Source organism: Impatiens glandulifera, chromosome 3 (assembly GCF_907164915.1).
Source record: "Impatiens glandulifera chromosome 3, dImpGla2.1, whole genome shotgun sequence".
Lineage (NCBI taxonomy): Eukaryota > Viridiplantae > Streptophyta > Magnoliopsida > Ericales > Balsaminaceae > Impatiens > Impatiens glandulifera.
Genome location: NC_061864.1, coordinates 12,607,473 through 12,632,856, shown reverse-complemented (window position 1 = coordinate 12,632,856; position 25,384 = coordinate 12,607,473). Strand labels below are relative to the sequence as shown.

At 27.1% G+C, this 25,384-nt stretch overlaps 4 protein-coding genes across 5 annotated transcripts; 1 reads left to right on the top strand and 3 right to left on the bottom strand.

Annotated features, from left to right (window-relative positions):
- Window positions 1-2,915: 2,915 nt before the first annotated feature.
- LOC124929483 (ribosome biogenesis protein WDR12 homolog) lies at window positions 2,916-8,071 on the bottom strand. Of its 2 annotated transcripts, none has more exons than XM_047469856.1 (14): window positions 7,722-8,071; window positions 7,483-7,583; window positions 7,231-7,337; window positions 6,540-6,575; window positions 6,366-6,451; window positions 5,744-5,811; window positions 5,556-5,666; window positions 5,346-5,471; window positions 4,605-4,748; window positions 4,406-4,514; window positions 4,178-4,314; window positions 3,524-3,559; window positions 3,307-3,424; window positions 2,916-3,178 (listed from the first exon to the last, which is right to left on the bottom strand). In XM_047469856.1, the coding sequence occupies exons 1-13, from the start codon at window positions 7,882-7,884 to the stop codon at window positions 3,332-3,334; spliced, it is 1,317 nt and encodes a 438-aa protein (XP_047325812.1). In that variant the 5' UTR covers window positions 7,885-8,071; the 3' UTR covers window positions 2,916-3,178; window positions 3,307-3,331. The 2 variants fall into 2 exon arrangements, with proteins under 2 accessions (XP_047325812.1, XP_047325811.1); XM_047469855.1 differs by having other exon boundaries at window positions 3,320-3,424; window positions 7,722-8,070.
- A 1,285-nt stretch (window positions 8,072-9,356) lies between these two features.
- LOC124931212 (iron-sulfur protein NUBPL) lies at window positions 9,357-11,587 on the top strand. Its single transcript, XM_047471635.1, has 7 exons — window positions 9,357-9,548; window positions 9,704-9,826; window positions 9,909-10,009; window positions 10,105-10,231; window positions 10,561-10,646; window positions 10,949-11,074; window positions 11,243-11,587. Exons 1-7 carry the CDS (start codon window positions 9,389-9,391, stop codon window positions 11,411-11,413), a joined length of 894 nt encoding a protein of 297 aa, XP_047327591.1. The 5' UTR covers window positions 9,357-9,388; the 3' UTR covers window positions 11,414-11,587.
- A 326-nt stretch (window positions 11,588-11,913) lies between these two features.
- On the bottom strand, window positions 11,914-12,980 carry LOC124929741 (glutathione S-transferase U19-like). The gene is made up of 3 exons (XM_047470135.1): window positions 12,951-12,980; window positions 12,379-12,639; window positions 11,914-12,261 (listed from the first exon to the last, which is right to left on the bottom strand). Exons 1-3 carry the CDS (start codon window positions 12,978-12,980, stop codon window positions 11,914-11,916), a joined length of 639 nt encoding a protein of 212 aa, XP_047326091.1.
- A 1,108-nt stretch (window positions 12,981-14,088) lies between these two features.
- On the bottom strand, window positions 14,089-15,047 carry LOC124932618 (glutathione S-transferase U19-like). The gene is made up of 2 exons (XM_047473276.1): window positions 14,671-15,047; window positions 14,089-14,553 (listed from the first exon to the last, which is right to left on the bottom strand). Exons 1-2 carry the CDS (start codon window positions 14,983-14,985, stop codon window positions 14,206-14,208), a joined length of 663 nt encoding a protein of 220 aa, XP_047329232.1. The 5' UTR covers window positions 14,986-15,047; the 3' UTR covers window positions 14,089-14,205.
- Window positions 15,048-25,384: the final 10,337 nt, after the last annotated feature.

The following is a 25,384-nucleotide window of genomic DNA, read 5'->3' as shown; positions in this document are numbered from 1 at the left end:
TATGATGGTGATAGATGTAAGTGTTAATTTGAATGAACTATATATGTTTGAGGGGATATAGTGATGATGATATATGTAGGGTGTAAATTTGATTTGATGGTGTTATTTGAGATATTATAAATGATTTATTAAATTGGTAGTGATGTTGGTGCAAATTTGAATGAATTATACATTATTTTATTAAAAAAAATCAAATTCAAAATATGAATTAATCATATGTGTTTGAGTAATGTTTTCATTTGCTTTGAATATATTATATGTGTTAAGATGACAGTTAGTGATATACGTGGGTGTAAATTTGAATGAATTATATGTGTTTAAGGGGATAATGTAATGATAGTATTATACGTGAGTGAACTGTATATGTTTGAGGGATAGTGTTATGATAGTAATACATGTGAGTACAAATTTGAATGAATTATATGTGTTTGATAGGATAATTTAATGATGATATATATATGTTAGTGTAAATTTGAATGAACTATATGTGTTTTAGAGGATAATGTAATGGTTTTATATGTGAGTGCAAATTTAAATGAATCATACATGTTTAAGTAATGTTTTCATTTGATTAATATGTATTTTTACTCAAGTTTTCAATATTATATAAGATGTCATTGATAAGATTGTTAGATGCGATAGAAAAGTATATATTGTTATAAGTTGATTAAGTTAGTCGAGCATTTGAAGTACTATTGATCTTGGAGGAGGTATATCATTCCATATTTAAAAACACTTCTATTTAACATTTTGTAATAGTTTAAAAAATATATATATATTTTATTTTCTAAGATATTTATGTGAAGAAGTTTTATATAAAATCTAAATCTTTTGTATTTATTTATTTTTATAAATTGAAACTTTTGATTTGAAAAATAAAATAGTGAAAATAAATGATAACAATATTTATAGGTTATGAATTTTATATATATATATATATATATATATATATATATATATATATATATATATATAATATTTTTACTTAAAATTTAAATTCAGGATGAATGAGCTAATGATGTGATTTTAAATAGATGTACAATTTAAGAATGTTTTTATAAAGTATTAGTTACAGATTAAGTTAAAATTCAAAATATCATTAATTTGTTGAATTAAAAATCCATGTTTTGATTGTATCATAATTTAATTTTAAAATGTTTTAAAGATATTTTAGAATATTTATTTAAAGAGGAAATGGTATGATTATGATAAGAGTTAAATTTGTCACAAAAATTGAAGAAATAAAGGATAAAATGATTTATATATCTTAAAAAAGAAAGAAGATATATCTTTTTATATATCTTTAATAAATTAATATGTTGGTATGTTATATTTTAGGTTAGTTTTGTGTATTATTTAAACATTATTATGTTGAACAAAATTAATTTATCTCTATTGTAACTATTAGACAACATACCAGATACTATAACAAAATAAACATAATTTATAATTGAGTGATAAATAAACAACTTAAAAATGAAAGATTAATATATATATATATATATATATATATATATATATAATACTAAAAGTAGTAAACTCTATTCATCAAATAACTTTGTATGAAGTAAGAATAAAAATGAAGTACAAACATTAATGTTCACCCATACAACTCTAGCCAAAATAGTTTTGATCAAAAGGAATACCCTCTAACATTTGAATCAAAATATAGGTTATATTTCAATAAATTTTGATTTCATGTAGTATAAAGGATTTTAATAATATTATATTAATTACTTATAACATTTTTAATAATTTCATCATTATTTTAAGGAATGATAATAATAATAAGATATATGATTATACAAGATTAAATATATTTATTTAAGACTGAATTATTTTTATATTTAAAACTGCGTTATTTTATTCTAACAACAAATACTTAAGTAACTAACTAGGATAGTTCAAAGATTAATAATCGAGTTTAAGAGAACAAATGTTACGGATCGATTCCATTAAAAATGTTATAAATTGATGTCTATTAGAATTATAAGAATTGTGTTAATTTTTAAATTTAAAAAGAAAATTATATGGTTTGTGGAATATTCTTGTGAATTTTTATTGTTTTAAATTTTATACAACTATTCACAGTTAAGATAATTTTATAGAGTTTATTTTTATTTATGTCTTTATTTTTGTTTTATAATAAATTTAAATTAAATACTTTTAAGCAATATATTTTTTAAAAATAATTAGATTATTAAAAATATATATATATATAAATAATTAATATAATTTAATTATTAAAACAATATTTTATTTTATTTATAAATCTAAATGATTAATCTTATTAAATGATTTAAACTCCAACTAAACAACATAGTTAGCAATAATATTTTTTTAAAATGACTAAATGTTTATTATAAAGTCTTAAATTGAACAGAATAGAAGTTTGTAAATTTTTGTCCTTTCAACTTAAAAAAAAATAGTAATAATATAGAATACAATATTTTGATATAATAATTTTATAAACCACATAATTTGATAACATATAATACATTGGGTAAAAATATTTTATTTGAATTTTTTAAGAATTATAAATAAATAAATTATATATATATATATATAATGATAAATATTTTTAAAAAATTAAAATTAAATCATAATACATAATACTTTTTAGATATATAATTATGATAATTAAAAATAAATTATTTTGAAATAATAATTTTATTTTGAAAAATTTTAAAATATATATTATAAAATAATGATTATTGTGTAAAAGATTGAGTAAAGTGATTTGGTTATTGTCTCATCAAGTCTGACATATGAATGATATAATATACATAATCTTTTTAGATATATAATTTTGATAATTTAAAATAAAGTATTTTGAAATAATAATTTTATTTTAATTAAGTGAAATATGAAAATGGGTTGAGTGATTTTTAGAAATCAAATATATAAATATATATGAGTATCCACCCATTAATCAAAATTGACTTGTAACATATAATTTACTTCAGCTGTCTATTATCTATTCCATTAAGAACATATCCAACAAATTTATGGTCCAGGAAAAAATATAACCTAAGAATAGAAAAGGGTCAACTAAATTACACTGCTAGCAGCTACAACAGCTCAAAATTGGTTCAAAAGTCACACAAACTCCAGTCAAAGAATCCAGATCCATCATAACTTGTTCTGGCTGGGATTTTAATCGCAACATAATTCATTGCTGAAGAGAAAACAAAACCAAGAAAGGAAAAGAATTAATCAGGGCAGAGATTGAAAAGGAAAAGGCATTATAATTGTTGTGTATTATGACTTTTCATAGATTTTGTATGAAGAGCTCGATTTTCATATCGAATGAAGGTACCTCTCTTTATTATTACTGAACAGATATGCCTGAAGAAATGCAGAGCTTTGAGTCTGCACCGCCACTGACGATGCTATCTTCTCTCCACCAATCCAGGCATAACACCTGAAATTTGAAATAGGCCACCAAATTTGGAGAGTTCTATTTTCAGCTCAAGTGACTATTAGAGAACTTTACAAAAAGAAGCAAAAACATCAATGATACCTTGTCTTTGTGTGATTCAATCATTGCAAGCGGCCACTGCAAGTAAGATGAAATTAAGACGTCAACAAATATTTCTTCATTTATATTGAAGGACTTGGTATAGAATGCAGATATAACTACATTACTATCCAAATTTTAGTGTAATTGTTTTTTTTTGTATATTTGATATAGAGATTTTTTTTCTTGATCATGTTCCGAAATATTTTTGTAGATCTCTCAAACATAACAAATTTAGAATTTTTTTTGCCCATTTGGATACATTTTTGGATCTAGATACGTACCTGGATAAGAAACCATCAATAAATGTTTGAATTTGTGTATAACTAAGTTTTATTTTCAAAGAAGGATCCAGATGAGACACTCATCTGATAGTAAAAGGTAATTTGAAAGAAAATTATATACAGTTTCTCGTCTAGACCCCTATTCAGAGATCAAGAAAGTGTTACCAAATGGACCTCATCATGTTTTCTTATTTATTTTTACACCAAAACAGCCCATGAAGTAACAAAATCATATTCTAAAATGATGGTGATAAATAAAAATATCTTATACCAAATGGAATAAAATCATTTTCAGTTTTTTTTTCAAGAGATCGTGATTGTGACAATATACTAGTTTCCAAAATAGGCACGTTATAGAGAAAGACCACATTACCGCAGTTCTTAAATCCCACAACATAACTTTTCCATCATAAGATGCAGAAGCCAAATGAAACCATGATGTCTTGTGCCACTTGCAAGAAGAGATCCAGGAACTGTGTGATGAAAACTGGAAAATAGGAGCGGTAGTACCTATACATAAATATATGAATCAGATGCATATTATGAACTTGTTGATAAAGTAAGTTACTATCTATAAGAGGTAGGGAAATAGGGAAAATACCTGGCTTCCGAGGATCCCATATACGAAGAATCGGGTCAGAGCTCCCAGTTGCAATGAGAGCAGAGCTTTCTCCTCCAACATCAAGGCAGTTGACAACTTTTCCAGTATACTGATAGAAAACAAGGATATTAAATAAACAAAAAATAAGAAAAGGCGGTTGGTTGACTTTATTGAGTTGGAAATCACGATAATTACATACCCTTTCATCTGTAGCCTCCTCTCTTTCGATATCCCACTTTCTAATGGAATGATCCCATGATCCAGAATAAATGGTGCGATATTCCGGCCAGGAAACAGAAGACACACACTGAGTGTGGCCCACAAGAGTGGAACTAGCTTCACCCTTTTGCGAAAAGAAAATAAAAAATAACAATTAAAGCAAGTTAGATACTTGAAGAATGAAATGACAATGGAAAATATATACTATTCATTCTGTCCCATTTTTGAGTGACAATCCTTTTTCCAGTCCCACTCTAGGTAATAATATAATGCCATACTTGATCACCTTTTCCAGTAAAATCAATACTTCTCACCAAATGACTAGTTTTTTGTTTTACTTTTTTAGTTACTAAAATAGCTTTAGTTTCAAGCTGATTTTTATGTCAAAGCACTATGGACTTGTCTGAAGTTTGATGTGGATCACTTCTTCTATTAAATCATCAACAAAAATACCGAAGTATCCTTGCTTTATTTTTGTAACATTTTAAAATATTAAATTCAAAGGATATTTTAGTCATTTAACCCAAATAATCCATTTTCCATCAAACCAGTTAAAAACTGATTTATAAAAAAAAAAAAATAACTACATTTAACAAGCTCTATATCACTAATAACTTTTAAACTCCATGGAGTAGCCACATTAAAATCGTATGAAAGGAATATTTTCAACAAGAAAATCAGCCTGTTTTAGTAATATTTATATTCCCAAGAATATACTTACCTCTGTTTGAACTTCTACATCATCAACTCCTGTTTTCCTTTTCTTGGTAGACACTTGATCACTTCCAGCATCAAGTTGATCTGTTTGCCACAATTTGATGCTACAATCCCAAGAACCAGAACAAATCTACAAACACATGATAAAAATAGTGTGAAAAGAACTTTTTAATGGTTTCCGGTAACTAACTGTATAAGAGATTAATTGTCTGACCTTATCTCCAGAAGGATCTGCTGCAACACTTTGAATAGATGCATTATGCCCAGATAAAATCTTGTAAGCTCGAATCTTTGTAAATTGTTCAGTGGAATCCTCTACATCAAACTTAACAAAAGAATATATGTTGTTAGAAAGTGGATGCTTTCTAGATTAGCATGAAATCTAGGCTGTGTTTTAAATACCTTCCACAGCCTCACTGTTTTATCTTTTGAAGCAGTAGCAAATGTTGTATTGTTGGAACCTGTCATACCTGCCCAATAGATTGCCCAAAAAGTAAGAATAAAATGAGAACCAAGCCAGAAATACATCAAAGTTGGTTGACTTCAGTTTGAGGAGAACTCTCCCAAAAAGCAAAAAGTAGCCAAACTAGGACAGATCTTTTTTTGGTAAATCCAAAACTTTACCAAATTCAACAATAAGATTTTCAGGTGATGTGGGTTCTAGGTGTATAACTTGGTAACATTGGCCTTTTTTTGGTACAATCAAGACCAGGAAGGATTGAGAGATTCAGGAGGCAACCTAGGAAGAGTCAAATGACCTGAAGCCTGTGTAAAATGCAAATAACAACCATTTTGCATTTTGCCAACATGGCCTCCAAATCAGATTGGTCTTTGAGGCTTATAAGTTTTTGTTGGAAATATGTTAATTGGTACCCTTGTTTTCCAACATCCTTCTGCTATAAAATATGAGAAATGATTCTATATAGTTTTAAATAGATAAAAGAATGTAATAAGTGAACATGGAAAGAGGGTGGAAAATAGAACATTGTACTTGTATTAAACAAATCTACAGATTTTTTTCTACCTTTCTGATTAACAACAGTTATGGAAGTAATTGGGGCTCCATGTCCCTCTAATATATGCGAACACAGACCAGCACCCTTCCACAGCCTAAACAAGGTGATGCAATTAATAGGTTTATTCTTCAAACATAAAATAATTTATGGTAGATTTCCTACATTATAATTTTTAACCTTACCTGCCTAAATTGTCATAGCATCCCGTCATGATGAACCTGTGTGATAGAAGAACAAGGTTTGAAAAACTCAACGCTTGAAGAAATCATAATAACACGTAGCATAAAAACTTGAAGGAAAAGGAGGGAAAAGGGAAAGAAGAATGGGAGAGTGTTGCAAAGACCAATTGAATAACAGTGCAAAATGCAACTTAATTCAACTTCTGAAGTGGCCAGTAATTGAACTTGTGGAAAATCTTATGTTACAATTATTTGTGACAACAGGCTTCTCGAAAATGGTTGATAGAAACTCTACATTTTCAGACCAAACAATTAAGAAAGACAAATGCTTTGAGGATCATCGGAAAATAAAGGAATTCTCAAAAATCCTTTGGAACTAACCAGTAAAGACTTTTATATACAAGTACCGTAGTTCTACATGCACACACACACTAACAAATATACATGAAAGGACTGCAATAGAATTCGCCAGTTATATACTAATGAACTACCTACCCCCTAATCACTTTAATTGAAGTGGGGGTTCGTGGAATGTTGTGCTTGGGATTAAACCCGGGTTAAAATAAAGTACTCTAAAGCCACAAATGCCAGACTTGAATACAACACATTTCAATAGTTTGTGTTGTTGTATGAATGGAAATAACACCAAAAAGAATATAAATTTGCAGAAGTGTAGATGGCATAACAAGCTTACCCAGGATTGGAACCATCAATAGCACTGACCCAATCATCATGTAAAGAAGGTTCTTCCTCTCTCCTTGGGATTGCAGCCTTGACGTATTCAATTTCTAAAACTTTCTCCTGTAAGACAAAAGAGCTTGTTTGAAGAATAGTAGTTGTATAGTTATCAGTGAAAATGACATAAATGAATTACAGCAAATGAAATACAGTACCATTAATGCATATAGCTAAAAATTACTGGAGCACAGTTAGAAAGAAGAATTACCGCAGAGATACCCTTAGCAACTAGAAACTCTTCCAATGACATCCGAATTAACTCTCCCCCGATAAGAAAATCGAAGGGCTCGAGTTGCCAATCATCGTTACCTGGAGAGTTAGAAGAGCAACAATACTTAGTTCATAAGAATAAAGAGGAAAAGTAACCACTTCTTTACAAGGTTGCACCTTTGAGTTCAAAATCACTAGTTCCTGAATAAATTCAAGAACCCATTCCTTTATACTTACCAGCTTCAAGAAGGTTGTTAACGATGGCTGAGAGGCCCATCCGGGTAAGGTTTGATGGAATAGCAATAGAGGTGGTTGGAACTTTGAACGGAGACTTGAGTTTGGTGACAAAACGTACATGAACACGCCTTGACGGCTCATCATCAGCTCCGCTGTTATCCATCTCAGTATAGAAGATGAAACTATAAGAAGAGACGTCTTCAACCGAGTAAATATGAATTGGGGATAAGTCTTTTGGAAAATTTTGATAGGTTTTGAGACAATTCTTCCTTCTGCAAACCAGAGTGTTGAATGGAGAAGACGGCAAAAGCTATATATCTACCGTTTTGCCACTAAACCATTGTCAAAGTCCGTTTTAATTTTAAGCTCCTTTTTTCTCAAAAAAAACAAAACTGTTGCTGATCGCATTTCAGCACTTTGATAAACACCAATGACCTACTTTTATTTTCAGTTGGGCCGGACAGAATTATTGTATTTAGGCCCATTCTGAAGTGAAAACAAATAATGAAAGTAAGTAAAGTGATTTTAATTTAACATATTTTTTTATTTTTACTTTTAAATAATTTACCATATTTGCACAAACAAAATAATAATTCTTTTTCCAATTATTTCTCCTACGGGTAAGCGGTCCAAACCCATTGATGTTGGTTTACTAAATTTTAAATCGTCGGTTTAGTTTAAAGGTAACCGTAATGAATTCGGTTTGATATAACTTACTCCTTAATAGAGCGTTCGAGTTTTGAATTATCCGAGTCTAAAAAAACGTTAAAAAAATTAATAATAATTAGTTTTTTCGTGAGATTAGAACTATAACCAAATAATAATTTTAAGTTTTCATCCATAACCATTAGGCAAGACTTTTTATATTTAAAAAAAATTAATAATATGTTATTTATTTTATTAAATGAGCTGTTAGAAACTTTCTTAACCGGTGGACATGTTGAGCTTACCCTAGGACCATGTCTAACCTTTAATTTCAACGCATAACACAATTTTTTTTATGACATTTAAATCATATTTTAAAATTTAAAATACAAAATTTATATCTATTATAAAAAAAACAAAATATTTCTTTAAATTACATATTTTTTTTAATCACCTAACTAAATTTGAACAAATTAAAATGTGTAAATCTCAAAAATAATATTAAATTTAAAAAAAAAAATACTTACAAAATATCTCAATATTGTTTTCAAATAATTAAAAAATTAAAATAATACAATAAATAAGATTGATAAAAGTTTTGTTTATTTAAGAAAAAAACTCTTAATTGTTAAAATTTTAATAATTCAATACGATATCATTAAAAAGTTGAAACTTATTTAAAAAAACAAAAAAATAATAATAATTTAAACTCGAACCTTAAATACCAATTGATTAGGTGAGGAATAACTTTGCATAATCTTATTAACTGAAAAAATTAAATAATTTCTCTCTTTCTTCCCATTTTTATATTTTCTAACAAATGAAGATGATGCTAAGTCATTCTCTCACCAAATTTATGTGTCACTAAAAATAATTAAAAATTAACTCTTTTAAAACAATTAATAGTACTGATAATTAAAAATTAATCGATTTAACATAAATTTAATTTATAATTCCTTAAAGTAATTATTCAAAAACTCTCTACTCAGGGGTTGGGGTTGTTCTATTCTTCATCTGGTTCTATGGGTTTCGGTTTGGTGAAGAAGGTCGGAGGAGGCTTTAGGAGCTTTTCGGTGCAGGCCGCGAAGGGGGTTTCTTCCCCTAGCCTGAAAATTGATGGTGTCCGAGAGATTATCGCCGTCGCATCCGGTAAAGGAGGCGTGGGCAAGTCCACCACGGCAGGTGAGAGTTTTTCAGCTGCTTCCTCTCCATTCATTCATCGGCCAATAAATGAAAAGAATTTCCTTTATAGTGATACGTTTTGATTATCAATTCTGCGTTTGTGCACTTGGGGAATGAAATTAATTCTGTCATGTCTAAAATCTTTGAATCTGCAGTCAACTTGGCTGTGGCACTTGCTAACAATTGCAAACTCAAGGTCGGATTGCTTGATGCTGATGTTTACGGACCTTCGATTCCCACAATGATGAAACTTAGTGGAAAGCCAGATGTGAGTCAAGGTGAGATGAGGTTTAAGGTTTATAATGTACATGAGAGTTTTGGTTTATTAAGGTGTGCTTTTGTTGTCTATGTTTATGGTAGACAGGAAATTAGTACCCATAGAAAACTATGGAGTGAAGTGTATGTCAATGGGAGTTTTGGTAGAGGGAAAATTTGATGCAATTGTATGGAGAGGCCCTATGGTATGTCTCATTGTATTTTCCTTTGCTTTGAAATGGGTTGTTCTTATTTCTACGATTGTTTTAGTTTAAAAAATGAAAAGTAGTGAAATTTTCAGGTGATGAAAGCCCTTGAACAGATGTCAAGGGGAGTTGAGTGGGGAAATCTTGATATTCTCGTTGTGGATATGCCCCCTGGAACTGGTGATGTTCAGCTATCTATTTCACAGAGACTGCAATTATCAGGTAGTTGAAATATTAGAGAATAATAAACCCTGTTCGAAAAGAAGAATTAGAAATATTAGAGAAAATTGAATCTACAAATAAGTATTGGACTAAGTGTAGTACCCTTGTCTCTCTTTGTTCATACTATCACAAATGGATCTCGCTTTGGACTAAGTCTAGTACCCTTGTCTCTCTTTGTTCATACTATTACAAATGGATCTCGCTTCATTTTACTTTGAGAAAGAAAAGATGAACCATGAAAAATGAACAGAATCAAGTATCTAACTTTTTGCTTGTGATTCCCATTTTTCCTCAAAAAGATGTTTTTGCGTTTTGTGGATTCACAACAGGCGCTGTGATTGTTTCAACTCCTCAAGATGTTGCTTTGATGGATGCTCGAAGAGGAGTCAACATGTTCTCTAAAGTCAAAATTCCTGTATGATTATTATTTCTTATACTCAATTTTACGTCCACATCTATGTTTGGTTGTTTTGAATGCTTTTGTTGTTCTTCAATTTATAGATTATGCCCCATATGGAAACACTTGGATGAAAGGATTAAGACAGAGACAATTCAGAAATTTATTGTTGTTTCTGATCTACATCTGCATCCAGATACAAAAAAAAAATTACAAGTGTTTCCGAATGTGGGTATTGTTCGAAACCACCACTCCAATATAAGTTGAGGATTTCTTTCTAATTTATGTTTCATTATACATAATTATTGTATATCTATCAGATACTAGGAATCATCGAGAACATGAGTTTCTTCAAATGTCCACACTGTGGTGAACCTTCACATATCTTCGGGAAAGAAGGTGCTCGTAAGACTGCTGATGAGATGAGTGTGCCATTCCTTGGCGAGGTACACAAAACTACTGTTATTAGCTTTTCGGGTTACCATTAAGGATTCCAAAAACAAAATTCTTAGTTCTAATTTTCCTTAACTTGAGTTGTTCTAGTTGGGAGATGATAAAGATCTCAATTTGATTTGGTTTGTAGCTAATATGAAGTTTTCTTTATAAATTTTCAGATACCGTTAGAAGTTGATATTCGAAGTACCTCAGATGAAGGGAAACCCATAGTGTTGACAAGCCCAAACTCTGCAGCCTCTGTAGCTTACACTGAAATGGCGAATAAATTAGTCAGGCGACTTGAAGAACTCTCTGGACAAACAACAATTAGACCAGAGATAAACCTGTAAAGGTCAAGTTTTGATCCCAAGTAAGTGACAGTATTGAGGATAGAATGCTATTAATAATGACAACCCATCAAGTCTTTGTGATGAAACTTTTGAGAAAAGTTATAACTATACCATGCATGATTGTTCTTATAAAAAAATTCTGCAAGTGTTTTTTAAAATTTTGTATTTCGTAAATCTCTTATTGATATTTGTCAATGGCGAGTCAAACCGTTTTTTCTATAGGCAAACTATTTCTCACTATAATGTATTAATGCAAAAAAGTATGTTCAATAATACATAGAAGACATTACAAACATTCATGTGTGAATATTGATAAAAGTACAATCATTAGTAATTTATTCATTCAATAATACATAGAAGACATTACAAACATTGTATAAAAGGCATAATATACAATAACTTAGCAAAAATCATGCATTATTCTTATTAATATTATTATTATTACATGATAAACTTATTAAAGTTGTAAATATAATTCAAGGCTAATCAACCAACTCACTTCACTTGTCCTGAAAATATTGTTTCCTCAAGTTCATTAGGACCTCATATATCGATTGTGGAGTAGCAAGAGACTTGAAAACACTCTCCCTTTTCATACATCTCTCAGCCCATTCCACAATTTTAGGGCACTCATCCCTAATGTTTAGCCCCGTCTTCTCCAATGAAAGAAACCAGCCGTAAAAAGGAATTAACGTCATATCAACAACTCCGAAGCATTCCCCGCCAAAGTAGGTTTTGTTACCGAGCTCCTCTTCCAACACCTTATAGCACTTCACCAACTCTTTCTTTTTTGCCTCTTGCCTTTCTCCTGAACTCTTAACCACAAATCCACTTGATTTTTCGTATATCTGTTAGAGAAAAATGATCACAGTTTTGCATAAGTGAAAATTATTCAAACTAAATGGACAATAATATCCAATGTATATTATATAATATTTATAAGGGTCTGGTTAGTGGTTACTTACATTTTTGGCTATGTAATCAACCCAAAACCTAGCCTGAGCTCGTAGATGAGGATCAGATGGGAAGATGTGAGAATATCCGGTCCATAGATCATCTATGTACTCTAGAATGATGGAAGAATCGGATATAGGTAGTCCGTTGTGGATAAGAACAGGAACTTGCTTGTAAACGGGGTTCATCGCGTGCAACAATTTGCTTTTGTTACTCAAATCCTCTTCGAAGCTTTCATATTCCACACCTTTCTCAGCTAAGCCAATTCTCACCTTTGCAGCAAATGGACTAGGTAATAGGTCCAACAAAACAACCTATTTTCTGCCATATGGGGATGATCAATGATGACCCTATTGAGTTTTGAGTTAATTCTAATTAGGGAGATAGATCTAGAATGCAATGAGTTGTGAAGAGATGAATCTGAGGTATTTTATAGGTGAGTTTAGCACCATATATATTTTTTGTTTGATCTATTTTGATGACTACATTGCATAAGTCATTCATTATAATAGTAATATAATATTTTCTTATTGGCCAAATTACATGCATATAGATACTTTTCTTTGGAGGCCAGGAGCCTGACCTTCTCAGTGATGTATGTGAGGAAAATCATTGAATTATTTCCAAAACATATTTAGAAAAATTAAGAAATTTAATTTCAAAACAGGAAAATTAAAATTTTATTTAATAATAATTAGCTTTAAAGTATGTACAGGTCTTAAAACTAGGATAGGATGTCCGAACAGGCTAACCCAACTATGAAATTTTAGGGTTTAGGGTTATTTTGGTCACAACTCGATTCTATCTGAATGCGCTCTAGGTTTAAGTCGGGAGTCATAGTGGTGGGATATCATGTTAGTTCTCGTTTAATTTCAAAAAAAAATTTATGAAATTTTCTCATAGGGAGAAGACATATATTTGGGACATATGTAGCGAAGACTAATAGCTCAATGATATAGAATATAAACTCGTGTCCTTATAATCATGGGTTCAAGTTCGGACTGTTTTCAATAAAGTTTCATTTCAACTATATTGTGAAATTGTATTTGATATCAGTTGTAGATCCTAAATAAAAATTGATGTCTTTACGTACATTGTACAAAATAAATAATGGTCTACAATACAACTTTGAGTCTCATAAGACTTAAAATGTCTATTTTCTACTTATGAAAAATGTATCAATTTTTAAAGAATTTTAAGCAGAAAATTTTGGTATTAATAACATTTTTTTTGTTTATGAAAATTTATGTGCTTTGAGAAACCTATTTAAGAAAATTGTATAAAAGTTGACCTAGTTTTTATCTTTTTTATTTTAAAAGATCATAAACAATTTTCGATAATAATTTGATAAAATGAACATATAAAATCGTGTTATATTGTTAAATAATAAAATTACAATTTTTTATTTATAAAAATTTATGTATTTGAAACGTCACAGATTTGCAACAATTTTATAATCTTAACTTTTTATTGGCATATTTTAACATTATAATAGAATAATCTATAATTTGAGATTGACACGGATAAGTTTAGATTGGTCTAAGTAATTTCTTTATTTTTGTTTTAAAATATTTTAAGCGGCTCATGTTAACTTATCCAACAATACCAAGCAAATGTATAATAAAGTAATAATATATGTGAATATTAATAAAAGTACACAATTTATTCATTCCATAATACATAGAAGATATTACAAACATTTAGATAAGGCATAAGCAACCAGCAACAAACAATAACCATTATTCTTATTCATATTATTATTACACAAAAAAACTTATTAAAATTGCAAATATAATTCAAACTTATTGAATATTGATTGGCTAATCAATCAACCCTCTTCACTTGTCCTGAAAATATTGTTTCCTTATGTTCTTTAGGACTTCATATATCAATTGTGGAGGAGCAAGAGACTTGGAAACACTCTCCCTTTTCAGGCACCTTTCAGCCCATTCCACAATCTTAGGGCACTCATCCTTAATGTTTAGTCCCGTCTTCTCATATGAAAGAAACCACCCGGAAAAAGGAATTAAAGCCATATCAACAGCTTCGAAGTTTTCTCCGCCAAAATAGGTTTTGTTCCCGAGTTCCCCTTCCAATACCTTATAACGCTTCACCAGCTCTTTCTTTTCCGCTTCTAGAGTTTCTCCTGTACTCTTAACCACAAAGTCACGCGATATATCGAATATCTGTTCGAGAAAAATAATTAATACAATTTGATATAAGTGAAAATTGCTCAAAATCTAAATAGACAATAATTCCAAGGTATTATATTTTTTATAAGGATTGTTAATAATGAGACTTACATTTTTTGATATGTAATCAACCCAAAACCTAGTGTTGGCTCGTAGATAAGGATCGGATGGGAAGATATGAGAATTTTCTGTCCATACCTCATCGATGTACTCTAGAATGATAGAAGAATCGCAGATAGGTATTCCATTGTGGATAAGAACGGGAATTTGTTTGTAAATGGGGTTCACCGTGAGCAACAATTGACTTTTGTTACTCAAATCCTCTTCGAAGCTCTCGTATTCCACGCCTTTCTCGGCTAAGCCAATTCTCACCTTTGCAGCGAACGGGCTAGGCAATGTGTGCAACAAAACAAGCTTTTCTGCCATTGAGATGATGATCCCTTTTGAGTTTTGAGTTAATTCTAGCTAGATGGAAAGTTCGATCTAGAATACAATGAGTAGTTGTGAAGAGATGAATATCAGGTAATTACTATTTTATAGGTGAGTTTAGCACCATCTTTTTTATTTTGAATTATATTTTTATTTAAGCCAAAATGAAAGTCATTCTCAATCGTAATTTAATATTTTCTTATTGACCAAATTAATTAATTACATGCGTATAAATACTAATTTTTTGGAGGCCATGAGCGTGACCTTTTTTTCAGTGACGTCTGTGAGGAATATTTTAATTTCCAAACTTAGAAACTCTCTAGATGTTCTATATATAATGTTGACTATATAATTGACTATATATAGTTGATAACTATATTTTACCACATTAATTTTTAATCGTAGTTAAAGGTTATGATTTATTTTTAAATAAATAAAAAAACATACAATGAGGGATTAATATTTAATACTATAACAGATTTGAAAAAATCAGTGCTTTTACCATCATAGTAAGGTTAACTATAATAATTTTTACCGTAGTTAAAGGTCATGACGTATATTTTTGTGTACTTTTTCTAAAACAAAATTATTAAAATTTTAACATATAATAGCATTATTTTATGACCGTACGTCAAGAAAAACAGTTTTTTATGTTAAGGTATTAACTAAATTATAATTTACTTAATTCAGCCACCCTTTTATTTGTTATATGATAAAAACAAAAAGAAATACCTTTCAATCAACTACTACAAATTTTCAATGTAAAAAAACTCACTTTCTATATGTAGGCACGTTATATTAAATTCAATCCAAATACAATTATGTTTAATACTAATACTATAAACTAAACCTAACTTCTAAGTACATTATATAGGTAAGGAAATGAGGTGTGTGTTTAGTTTTGTGTAATTTTTTTGGAATTGTTTGTTAGAAAATGCTTTTCTCAAATTCTCTATACAAGTTCATGTAAAGAAAATTGAGTTTATTTTTTTTAATAAAATGGTTTGTTTTACTCTAATGCTAGGCTCTTTCAAGTGATAAGAATCTTATCTAACAAATCAATGGTTACAAATTTAATTTATATTTGAAACGTTTTAAGTTAAAGTTGAAAATTAAACCAATAAATTAAGATGTGTTATGTTTTTCGTACTAATATAATAATAAAACATGGTATAAAAACACTTAAAAAATCTAGTCCTATCGACTTTATTTAATAATAATAATAATTGTGATTGTTATCATACAACTTTAAAAAAGACTCAATTAATCTAACTAGGGTTGTTGCAATTAACTTCATAAAGTAAATACTCTATTGATAATTAGTATGTCTCTTATTCTAAATAAAGAAGTGCAGTTTAAAATTTATGTATCTAATTAGTGAGTCTTAACCGTGCTAACATTTTTTCCAAAATATAAATCATAATTAAAAAAATGTGAGTCAAAGTCTTCTTGTAAGGAAGACCACTAATTATGATTTAGATATGTTTTTCACACATTAAATGTGGCCAAGTCAGTCTTAGTCTTGGACCAAAAGAGACAAATAATTCCCCTTTAGTGAAGTTACAAAAATTAATTTGATCCATTTAAAAAATTACATATATGTGTATAATTTGAAGAAACAAAAGTATATTTGAAGCAAAATATTATGTTTTTTACTTTTTCATTTAGGAAATTAATATAATTTCACTTTAATTTAAAACGTTTTTATTACAACTAACATTAATTAATTATGTGCACGAATAAAAATATAAACAAAATATAATTTAGATATATTTTTCACACATTAAATGTGGCCAAGTCAAGTCTTAGTCTTGGACCAAAAGAGACAAATAATTCCCCTTTAGTGAAGTTACAAAAATTAATTTGATCCATATATATATATATATGTATAATTTGAAGAAACAAAAGCATATTTGAAGCAAAATATTATGTTTTTTACTTTTTCATTTAGGAAGTTAATATAATCTCACCTTAATTTAAAATGTTTTTATTACAACTAGCATTAATTAATTATATGTATGAATAAAAATATAAACAAAATATTATTTATATAAATATTTTAAATAAAGTTAATATTATTTAAATTTAATAAATTTAAAATTAGTTTTAGTTTATAAAAATTAAATTCAATCTAAAATTTAATATTAATATATATTTTAAAATTTGTCAAATAACTAAAGTTAGAAAAAAAAATTATGAGTTTAAAATAATTAAATGAAAAGAGATTTATTCTTACTAAGAATTAAGTTAATTACACAATTTATTTAGTTAGGTAAGACAAATTTATCTAGAGAATTACTTGAAATTATAAATAATACATTTTACTCTTATCTAAAATAATGTTAGATGTATTTACTTCTAATTTTTTACCACATTTTTTTAACACCACTTCGACAAACCAACCACCAATCATATAATCAACATCTCGTATCATGATCTCACACACCTATTATTTCTCTCCAAACCAGCCACCAATCTCAATCGACATCTCATCTCGTGACGTCACATTTTTTCACACACATTTTATCTCCCTCGACAAACTAACCATCAATATCAATCAACCTCTAATATCGTGAGCTCACATATATTCATTTTTACTCTTATCACGACCTCTTTTACCCTCACTTCAACAAAATAATAACCCATCTCAATCAACAACTTCAGTCAATCAACATCTCATTCATATATTCTTAACCACTAATATCTAATTTGTTAACGACCTCTTATATTTATCCATCACTTCGTCAAAACAACCACTAAACCCTCCAATCGACATCCCATCTCGTGACCTTACACACATCTTATCCCATTGTCAAACCAACCACCAACCAAACCCCTTACCCGACATTTTATCCCTAGAGAAAAATCAATCAAAATTCGCATTTGTGAGAATTTGAACTCTAGTTTAAGCATGAAATGTCAACCCTTTAATTAGTAGACCACTTAAGATTATTAAAATAATTTTATAATTTTGTGTGTATATATATATTTTGTAGTTAATCTTTATATTAACCAACAAATAATTAATACTAGAAAAAAGAATATTATATATATAAATATATATATATATATATATAATAAGAGAAAAAATATATAATAAAAAATAAAATGTATTTATATAAAATTAATAATGAAAGATAAATATAACTATATTTATAAAAGTGTTGTTTTTATATATATATATATATATATATATATATATATATATATATATATATATATATGATAAAAGAGAAAAATTAAAAATTAAATTAATTAGAAAATAAAATATAAATTATTATTACTTTAAGATTTTTTAGATTATGATAGTAAAGAGAAATAAAATTATTTGTGATAAAATATATATATATATATATATATATTATTGTTTTATTATATATAAAAATAAATAATTATATAATATTTTATATATAAATATAAAAATAATTAATTAGACAATATACATTTTAAATGATTATTAGATAAATTATATTTATAAAATATTATGATGAAAAATAATATATATATGTATATATAATAAAAGAGAAAAATAATAAAAAAATTCATTAGGAAATATAAAATAATAAATTAATTATTATTATTTTATTTTTTAGTTTATCCGGATGATCGATGGAAGAAAGACCAACCATATCTCAAACTTTTCGCTATCACCGTTTTAGAGTTTGGCATCATGCCTAAACGGTCTTATTTGACTCGGGCAAATTGTGTTAGACTCTTAATCGTGTTGGGTTGTGTTGTGTCTTAATCTTATGTGTGTCGTATCATGTCGTATTGTTTCGTGTTATTCCGACTAGAGTTTCGACCTAATCATATTGTATTGATGCTCGTTTTCATGTGTGTAATGTCGTGTGTCTTGACACATTCATATTAATTAAATATTTATATATATATATATATTAAATTATATTGTTAGTAAAAATATATAATTATTAATTTATTTTAATTTAAAAAACTTAAAATAATTTAATAAGTTAAATGTATTAAATATGATATTTAAAAAATTAATTAAGATGTTAAATAGGTAAGATGGTTATATATAGATTTTATCCTATAATTTCTGAATAATAATTTGAATATCAATTATTTAAAATATATTTTAAAATTTATAAATAATTATCTAAATAAAATTAATTAATAATTTATTAATTGATTAATAATATAAATAGTTTGAGAATATTAATTTAAAAATGGGTAGTTTGAGGAGGTAAACAAGCTAATCCAATCAAGAATCTTCCTCCTCATTATCGTAATCAATGTCAATGATCCTAATGTACTGATAAGTGGTAGGGGTGGACAAACCCACGGATCGGATCCGATCCGGTATTTCAGATCGGATATCCTCATCTATTTTCTCCAAAATTTGCGATCCGTATCCGATCCGGTATCTGACCACTATTCGATCCGAAAATACCGGATCGGATCGGATCGGCCAGCCGGATACCCGCTGATCCCATTTTTTCATATTTTTAATTTTTTTTCATATGCTAGAAAATTGAAATTGTTTGATTAAGAATTTCAGTTATGAATAATGACGATTTGAGAACAGAATCACAAACAGATCTAAAGAGAAATGAGAAGAAAAACAAATGAAAGAGACATATTTTTGTTTGGGTTTGTGGGTTTGTAAAGGAAAATGGGAGAAAATATAAGGAAGAGGGAGATTTTGTATTTTTGTTTGGGTTTGTAAAGAGAAGAAAGGAAGAAATATATTTTTGTTTAGTTTGTAATTGTTTAATAATATTTTTATTTAGGTTTGTAAAGAGAAACGGGAAGGAAAATATAGAAAGAGAGATTTTTGGTTGAGTTTGTATTTATTTAATAATATTTTTGTTTGAGTTTGTTTATTTAATAAATTTTAAAAATCATTGGATCGACTTCGGATATCTGAAATCTTTTTTGTCCGATCCGTATCCGATTCGAAAATCCGGTAAAAATATCGGATCGGATCGATATCCGAATTCGATCCATCGGATACGAATTTTTTCGGATCGGGCGGATCAACGGATCGGATCTTTCGAATCGAATTTTTTGGTCACCCTTAATAAGTGGAGTATAGCTCCGGAGAGATAAGACCCTCGTCTGTAGGGGAGGCATGTCTCCACAAAAGGTGTAGGTTAGCTGCTAGTTTGGAGAAAGAAATTAGAAATGTGAATAGAAATTTAAGGAATTTATAGTTGTCACATTTATAAATATTATATTATCAAAATTAAATTATTATAATGTATTTATTATTTAATGTGTTAAAAATAATTGATATTATAAAATAATTTAAAATTTTAAAAATAAATTAATTAATAAAGTAATATCGGAGAGAATTATTTGGAGACTCACAATTTTATTCATAAAATTTATTTATTTTATATTTATATTCTATTTTAATTTGTATTATTTAAGATAAATTTTCATTTTAATATTTTAATTTTTGTAGGTTTAGTTTTAATTATATATATTATATTTATAAAATTAAATAATTTATTAATTGAATGAGGATGTAAATAGATTTAGAGAAAATGTTAATGTAAAGTTGTATAACTTAGGTAATGTGACTAATTATGTTTATGTCGTTTCGTGTATAAAATTGTGTTCGTGTCGTGTTCGTGTCGACTTGTGATCTTGTTACAATCGTATAAAATCATAATTGTGTCGTCTCGTGTTTGTGTCGTGTACAACCCACGAACCAAGTAAAATAATATTGTATTGTATCGTTCCGTACTAATATCGTGTTATATCGTGTCGGTTCATGTTGATCCAACCAATTGCCCAACTTTAGGCCGATTGATGGAAATATACTGACTAACGGAGTATGAAAGTGAAGAGAAATAAAATTATTTGTGATAAAAAAATAATATGATATATATATATATATATATATATATATATATATATATAATTTATTATTAGTGAATTCATAATTATTATTGTTTTATTATATATAAATAATTATGTAATATTTTATATATAAATATAAAAATATTTAATTAGACAATATACATTTTACATTATTTTCATAAATAATTTGTTTTCTTTCTTATCATATGTTTTCTTTTATATATATATATATGAAGTAAAAAAAAATTAATTAGGAATTGTAGGAGAGAAAGTAACACTAATTCCGAATAAGGAGTTGCCAAATCTTTCTTTTGAGCATATATATTTTTATTTTTTGGTATCAACTTTTTATCACTTTATAAAAAATCAAGAAATATATGTTTCACTAAAATTATCTAAAACTGTTGACAAAAATTATCACATTTATTCTATCAATAAAAAATATATTATATATTATTAATACCAAAATACCCTCATAATTTATTTACTATTTTCTTAATCTATTTTATTTTAAAAACATTATCACTTATTTTGTATTTTATATATAAAATACATTTTATAATTATTGTAAAGTGTATTATTAATTATCTTTTTGTAAAATTATTTAAAATATTTGTTCTATATTAAAAAATATTTGATTTTCTTAATTATATATATTTTTTAATTTCAAATTTTAACATAAAATTTAATTGTTTATAAAATATATTTTAATATTTGTAAATAAATATTATAATGTTAATTGTGAGTGATAAAAATATTTAATAAGACATGTTATTCTTCAAAAAAATAATTATATCAAACAAATTTTTAATATTTACAAAAAAAAAAAAATAAGTAGAGATTATCAACAACATCATATGCCATTCTAATAAAGATGTTCAAACAAAAATAATAATTACCGGATAAATTAAATAATTTTATTAGATAATGTATAATATATATATATATATATATATATATATATATATATATTTGTGAACTTAACAAACCTAAGGTTAGATGGGAGTGGAGATAAAAAAAGAAATGTGTATTTTCAAAATTTTATATTTTATTTGAAACAATACCAAATATGTTTTTTTTATAAAGAAATAAAATAACTTAAAATTTAAAATACAAAAATTAAATAAATATTTTAAATCACTTAAATTTAAACATAAAAGGGTACACATGTCAAAAGTATTATAGGAAACAATCATACCAAATAAAGTTTAATCTAATTAATCACAGCTTACATACCAAACAAAATATTTTTTTTTTATAATTATTAAAAATTATTGTGACAAAATATCAGACTGTAACTACATAGAAAATGAGGTTTTTTTTTATTAAAAAAGTGTAAAAGTTGTAATTGAAAGGGATTTGTTTTTGTTTTATAAAAAAATTAACCAGAACTATAAACTTTTATTGATAAAAAAAATTAAGTAAATTATAAAGTAGTAAATACATTAACAAAAAGAACTCACTTGGTATTAACTACGATCAAATAGTGTCGCTGTTATATGTTTATTTTTCAATATTTTGTTTTTGAACATTTTTCGTTCTTTAACAACGGTAAAAACTACTGTCGTTAAAATTTAAATATGAACAGCAATAAATTAAAACTGTCGTCGTGGATAATAAATAAAAAATAACGTATATTTTTTAATCTGTTAGGGTATTAATGATGGTAAAAGTGCTCTTTATCATTATTTTGTTTCAAAAGAATAAATAAAAATGTCCTCATAATTAATAATTAATATTGAGTTAAATATAACACCAACTACATGGGAAATTAAATCATGACTCATGTTTGACCAAATCAGATCTTACAGAATTAGTTTTTCCTCTCATTCAGTGTTTCGGACCAATGACCAATGACCAATCAGAGAGAAATATCTGAAATTAGTTTATATGCTTCATAATAAATAGTTATATATTTATTTTAAGATCAAACTTTGGGTCAGAATGTATTGAAGAAAAATAAACTGAATATCAAAATTAATTATTTTTAGGTCAATTTCATTCCAAACTAAAATTTGAGGTGAAATTAATCTAAATTTAAGTTAATGGGCTATTTATTAATAAGTTTAAAAATAAAATAAATATTAAAAAAAAAAAAAAAAAAAAGATATAGCCATTTAATCTTATGATTCTTACATAATGCAAACTCACACTTAAAGTTGTATACAGAAACTCACATATTTAAAGTTATTTACAAAATGACCATATTTTAAATCCGTTAGTTAAAGTTTATCTATGAACAAATGAAGTGAATCAATTTAAACGGGTTATGTATATATATATAATGATGCTTAATTTTTAAAGTTTTCGAATTGTCGGGTCGAGATGTGTGGTTAATTTGGATATATATATGTGAGAGTAAATTGATATTTGGGTTGGATTGTGGGTTGATCCACCCATAAACTTAAAACGGTATAAAATCAAATTAAAAATATTATAGGTATGTTTCGAACTCGCAACCTAACAAAACAAGTTCAACTCTTTAACCAACAAGGCTAATAACATTTTATATTATAAATTCAACACCAAATTAGATGAATGTGGGACAATTTAATAATATAAGTTCAACTTTTTAACTAACTAATATATATATATATATATAATGATGCTTAATTTTTAAAGTTTCCGGATTATCGGGGTCGAGAGCTGTGGTTAATTTGAATATATATGTGAGAGTAAATGAATACTTGGGTCGGATTGTGGGTTGACCCACACATAAATTTAAAACGGTTTAAAATAAAATTAAAAATACTATACGTATGTTTCGAACTCGCAACCTAATAAAACAAGTTCAACCCTTTAACTAACTAGGTTAATAACACTTTATATTTTAAATTCAACACCAAATTAGATGAACGCGGGACAATTTAATAATATAAGTTCAGATTTTTAACTAACTAATCTATATATATATAATGATGCTTAATTTTTAAAGTGTCCGAATTGTCAGGTCGAGAGCTGTGGTTAATTTGAATATATATGTGAGAGTAAATGTATATTTGGGTCGGATTGTGGGTTGAACAGACCATAAATTTAAAACGGTTTAAAATAAAATAAAAAAATGCTATGTGTATATTTCGAATTAAAAATGCTATTACATTTTTATCGTATTTTTTTTACGATTTTTTATATCATTATTCGTGCAAATTTATGAGCTACACGCTAGTTTATAAATAAAAATGTTGTCAAAACTAAGTTTGTCTTGCAGTTGGACAAAAACAAGACATGCCATATTAGTTTTAAGTCCTGCCAAAGATAATCAAAGCTTGTGTCAAAGTTCTGAATTCGAATTATTCACCTCTATCATTCATATTAACATTATTTGATGTGTGAAATATATGGTGATAGAAAACCAGATATTATTTTATGGGTGGAAGTAACTCTCATTTCAACATCTTGTGAAATTTGATAATGGTGTGAAGATTTATGTAGTTAGTTGTAGAGCTTAAAAAATCATGTCTATATTTAAATTATGAATTCGAGTATTGATCGCCTCACAATTTTCGCGCAAGAAATTTTATTAATGGTGGACTCTTGCTATATGATATTGTAGGTACTTTTAATAAGGCACCACCCTTGTCTAATGGTGATTTACAAATGAGCAAAGGTAATATTAAATGGTAGTCCACAATACAAATTATCACGGCTGATACACCATAGAGCTTTGATGATCAGTGGTATATATAATAATTAAAATGTTTAAAAAATATATCATTTTTTTCTTTGAAATCTTGATATTTTTTTTAGAATTAAATCTGACAAGTTTAAATTGAAATATTATATTTATAACAGCCCTTCTTTTTGTTTATGAGAATTCATGAGTTTGAGAATGTATTTAAGAAAATTGTATAAGGGTTGACCAAGTTTCTAACTTTTATTTTAAAATATTATAAACGATTCTTTATAAAAATATATAGTCATACAAGTCATTTATAGTACTCTTAAACAATAAAGATTACATTTTTCTATTTATAATAATTCATGTAATTGAAAGTAATTAAGAATCGGTGTCAAATTAGATTAATTTATGGCGTTTTTTTATTCAATAGGCTCTCCTCAATTATTTGATGTTTTATTGCGACAATTTTCATAATATTAATTAACTTTATATTGTCATATTATTGACATATTTTAATATTACAACACTTAATTTTATAAATTGAAATTCTACACAAATACTTTTAGATCGGACAAGTTTCTTTATTTTTATTTTAAAATAGTTTAAGCGATAATTTATTTTGTGTTATAACCGACGCGACAATTTTATATGGTTGGCTTCTTATCATTTGGAATATTATAGTATTAACATATTTTTAATAAAGTCATATTAATTAGTTAAAGTAATAAATGTTGAATACCTAAAACTTAAGCTCACATTCATGTGTGAATATTGATAAAAGTACAACCACTAGTAATTTATTCTTTCATTCATTCAATAATACATGGAAGATATTACAAACATTTAGTATAAGGCATAGCATATATAATAACATAGCAAGAAGCATTATTCTTATTCATATTATTATTACACAATAAACTTATTGATTGGCAAGTCAATCAACCTTCT

What these genes read in the sequence shown, in the direction of transcription:
- LOC124929483 (XM_047469856.1), bottom strand. Translation starts at nt 7,884, where the DNA reads ATGGATAACAGCGGAGCTGATGATGAGCCGTCAAGGCGTGTTCATGTA. An exon ending in CAGATCCTTCTGGAGATAAG is followed by an intron (nt 5,472 to 5,555) that starts GTCAGACAATTA and finishes ATGTGTTTGTAG; the next exon opens with ATTTGTTCTGGTTCTTGGGA. An exon ending in ATGTAGAAGTTCAAACAGAG is followed by an intron (nt 4,749 to 5,345) that starts GTAAGTATATTC and finishes TTTTCGCAAAAG; the next exon opens with GGTGAAGCTAGTTCCACTCT.
- LOC124931212 (XM_047471635.1), top strand. Translation starts at nt 9,389, where the DNA reads ATGGGTTTCGGTTTGGTGAAGAAGGTCGGAGGAGGCTTTAGGAGCTTT. An exon ending in GGGCAAGTCCACCACGGCAG is followed by an intron (nt 9,549 to 9,703) that starts GTGAGAGTTTTT and finishes TTGAATCTGCAG; the next exon opens with TCAACTTGGCTGTGGCACTT. An exon ending in TTGTATGGAGAGGCCCTATG is followed by an intron (nt 10,010 to 10,104) that starts GTATGTCTCATT and finishes TGAAATTTTCAG; the next exon opens with GTGATGAAAGCCCTTGAACA.
- LOC124929741 (XM_047470135.1), bottom strand. Translation starts at nt 12,980, where the DNA reads ATGATTTTCCTCACATACATCACTGAGAAG. An exon ending in TCACATACATCACTGAGAAG is followed by an intron (nt 12,640 to 12,950) that starts GTCAGGCTCCTG and finishes TTTGCTGCAAAG; the next exon opens with GTGAGAATTGGCTTAGCTGA. An exon ending in TTGATTACATAGCCAAAAAT is followed by an intron (nt 12,262 to 12,378) that starts GTAAGTAACCAC and finishes TTTCTCTAACAG; the next exon opens with ATATACGAAAAATCAAGTGG.
- LOC124932618 (XM_047473276.1), bottom strand. Translation starts at nt 14,985, where the DNA reads ATGGCAGAAAAGCTTGTTTTGTTGCACACATTGCCTAGCCCGTTCGCT. An exon ending in TTGATTACATATCAAAAAAT is followed by an intron (nt 14,554 to 14,670) that starts GTAAGTCTCATT and finishes TTTCTCGAACAG; the next exon opens with ATATTCGATATATCGCGTGA.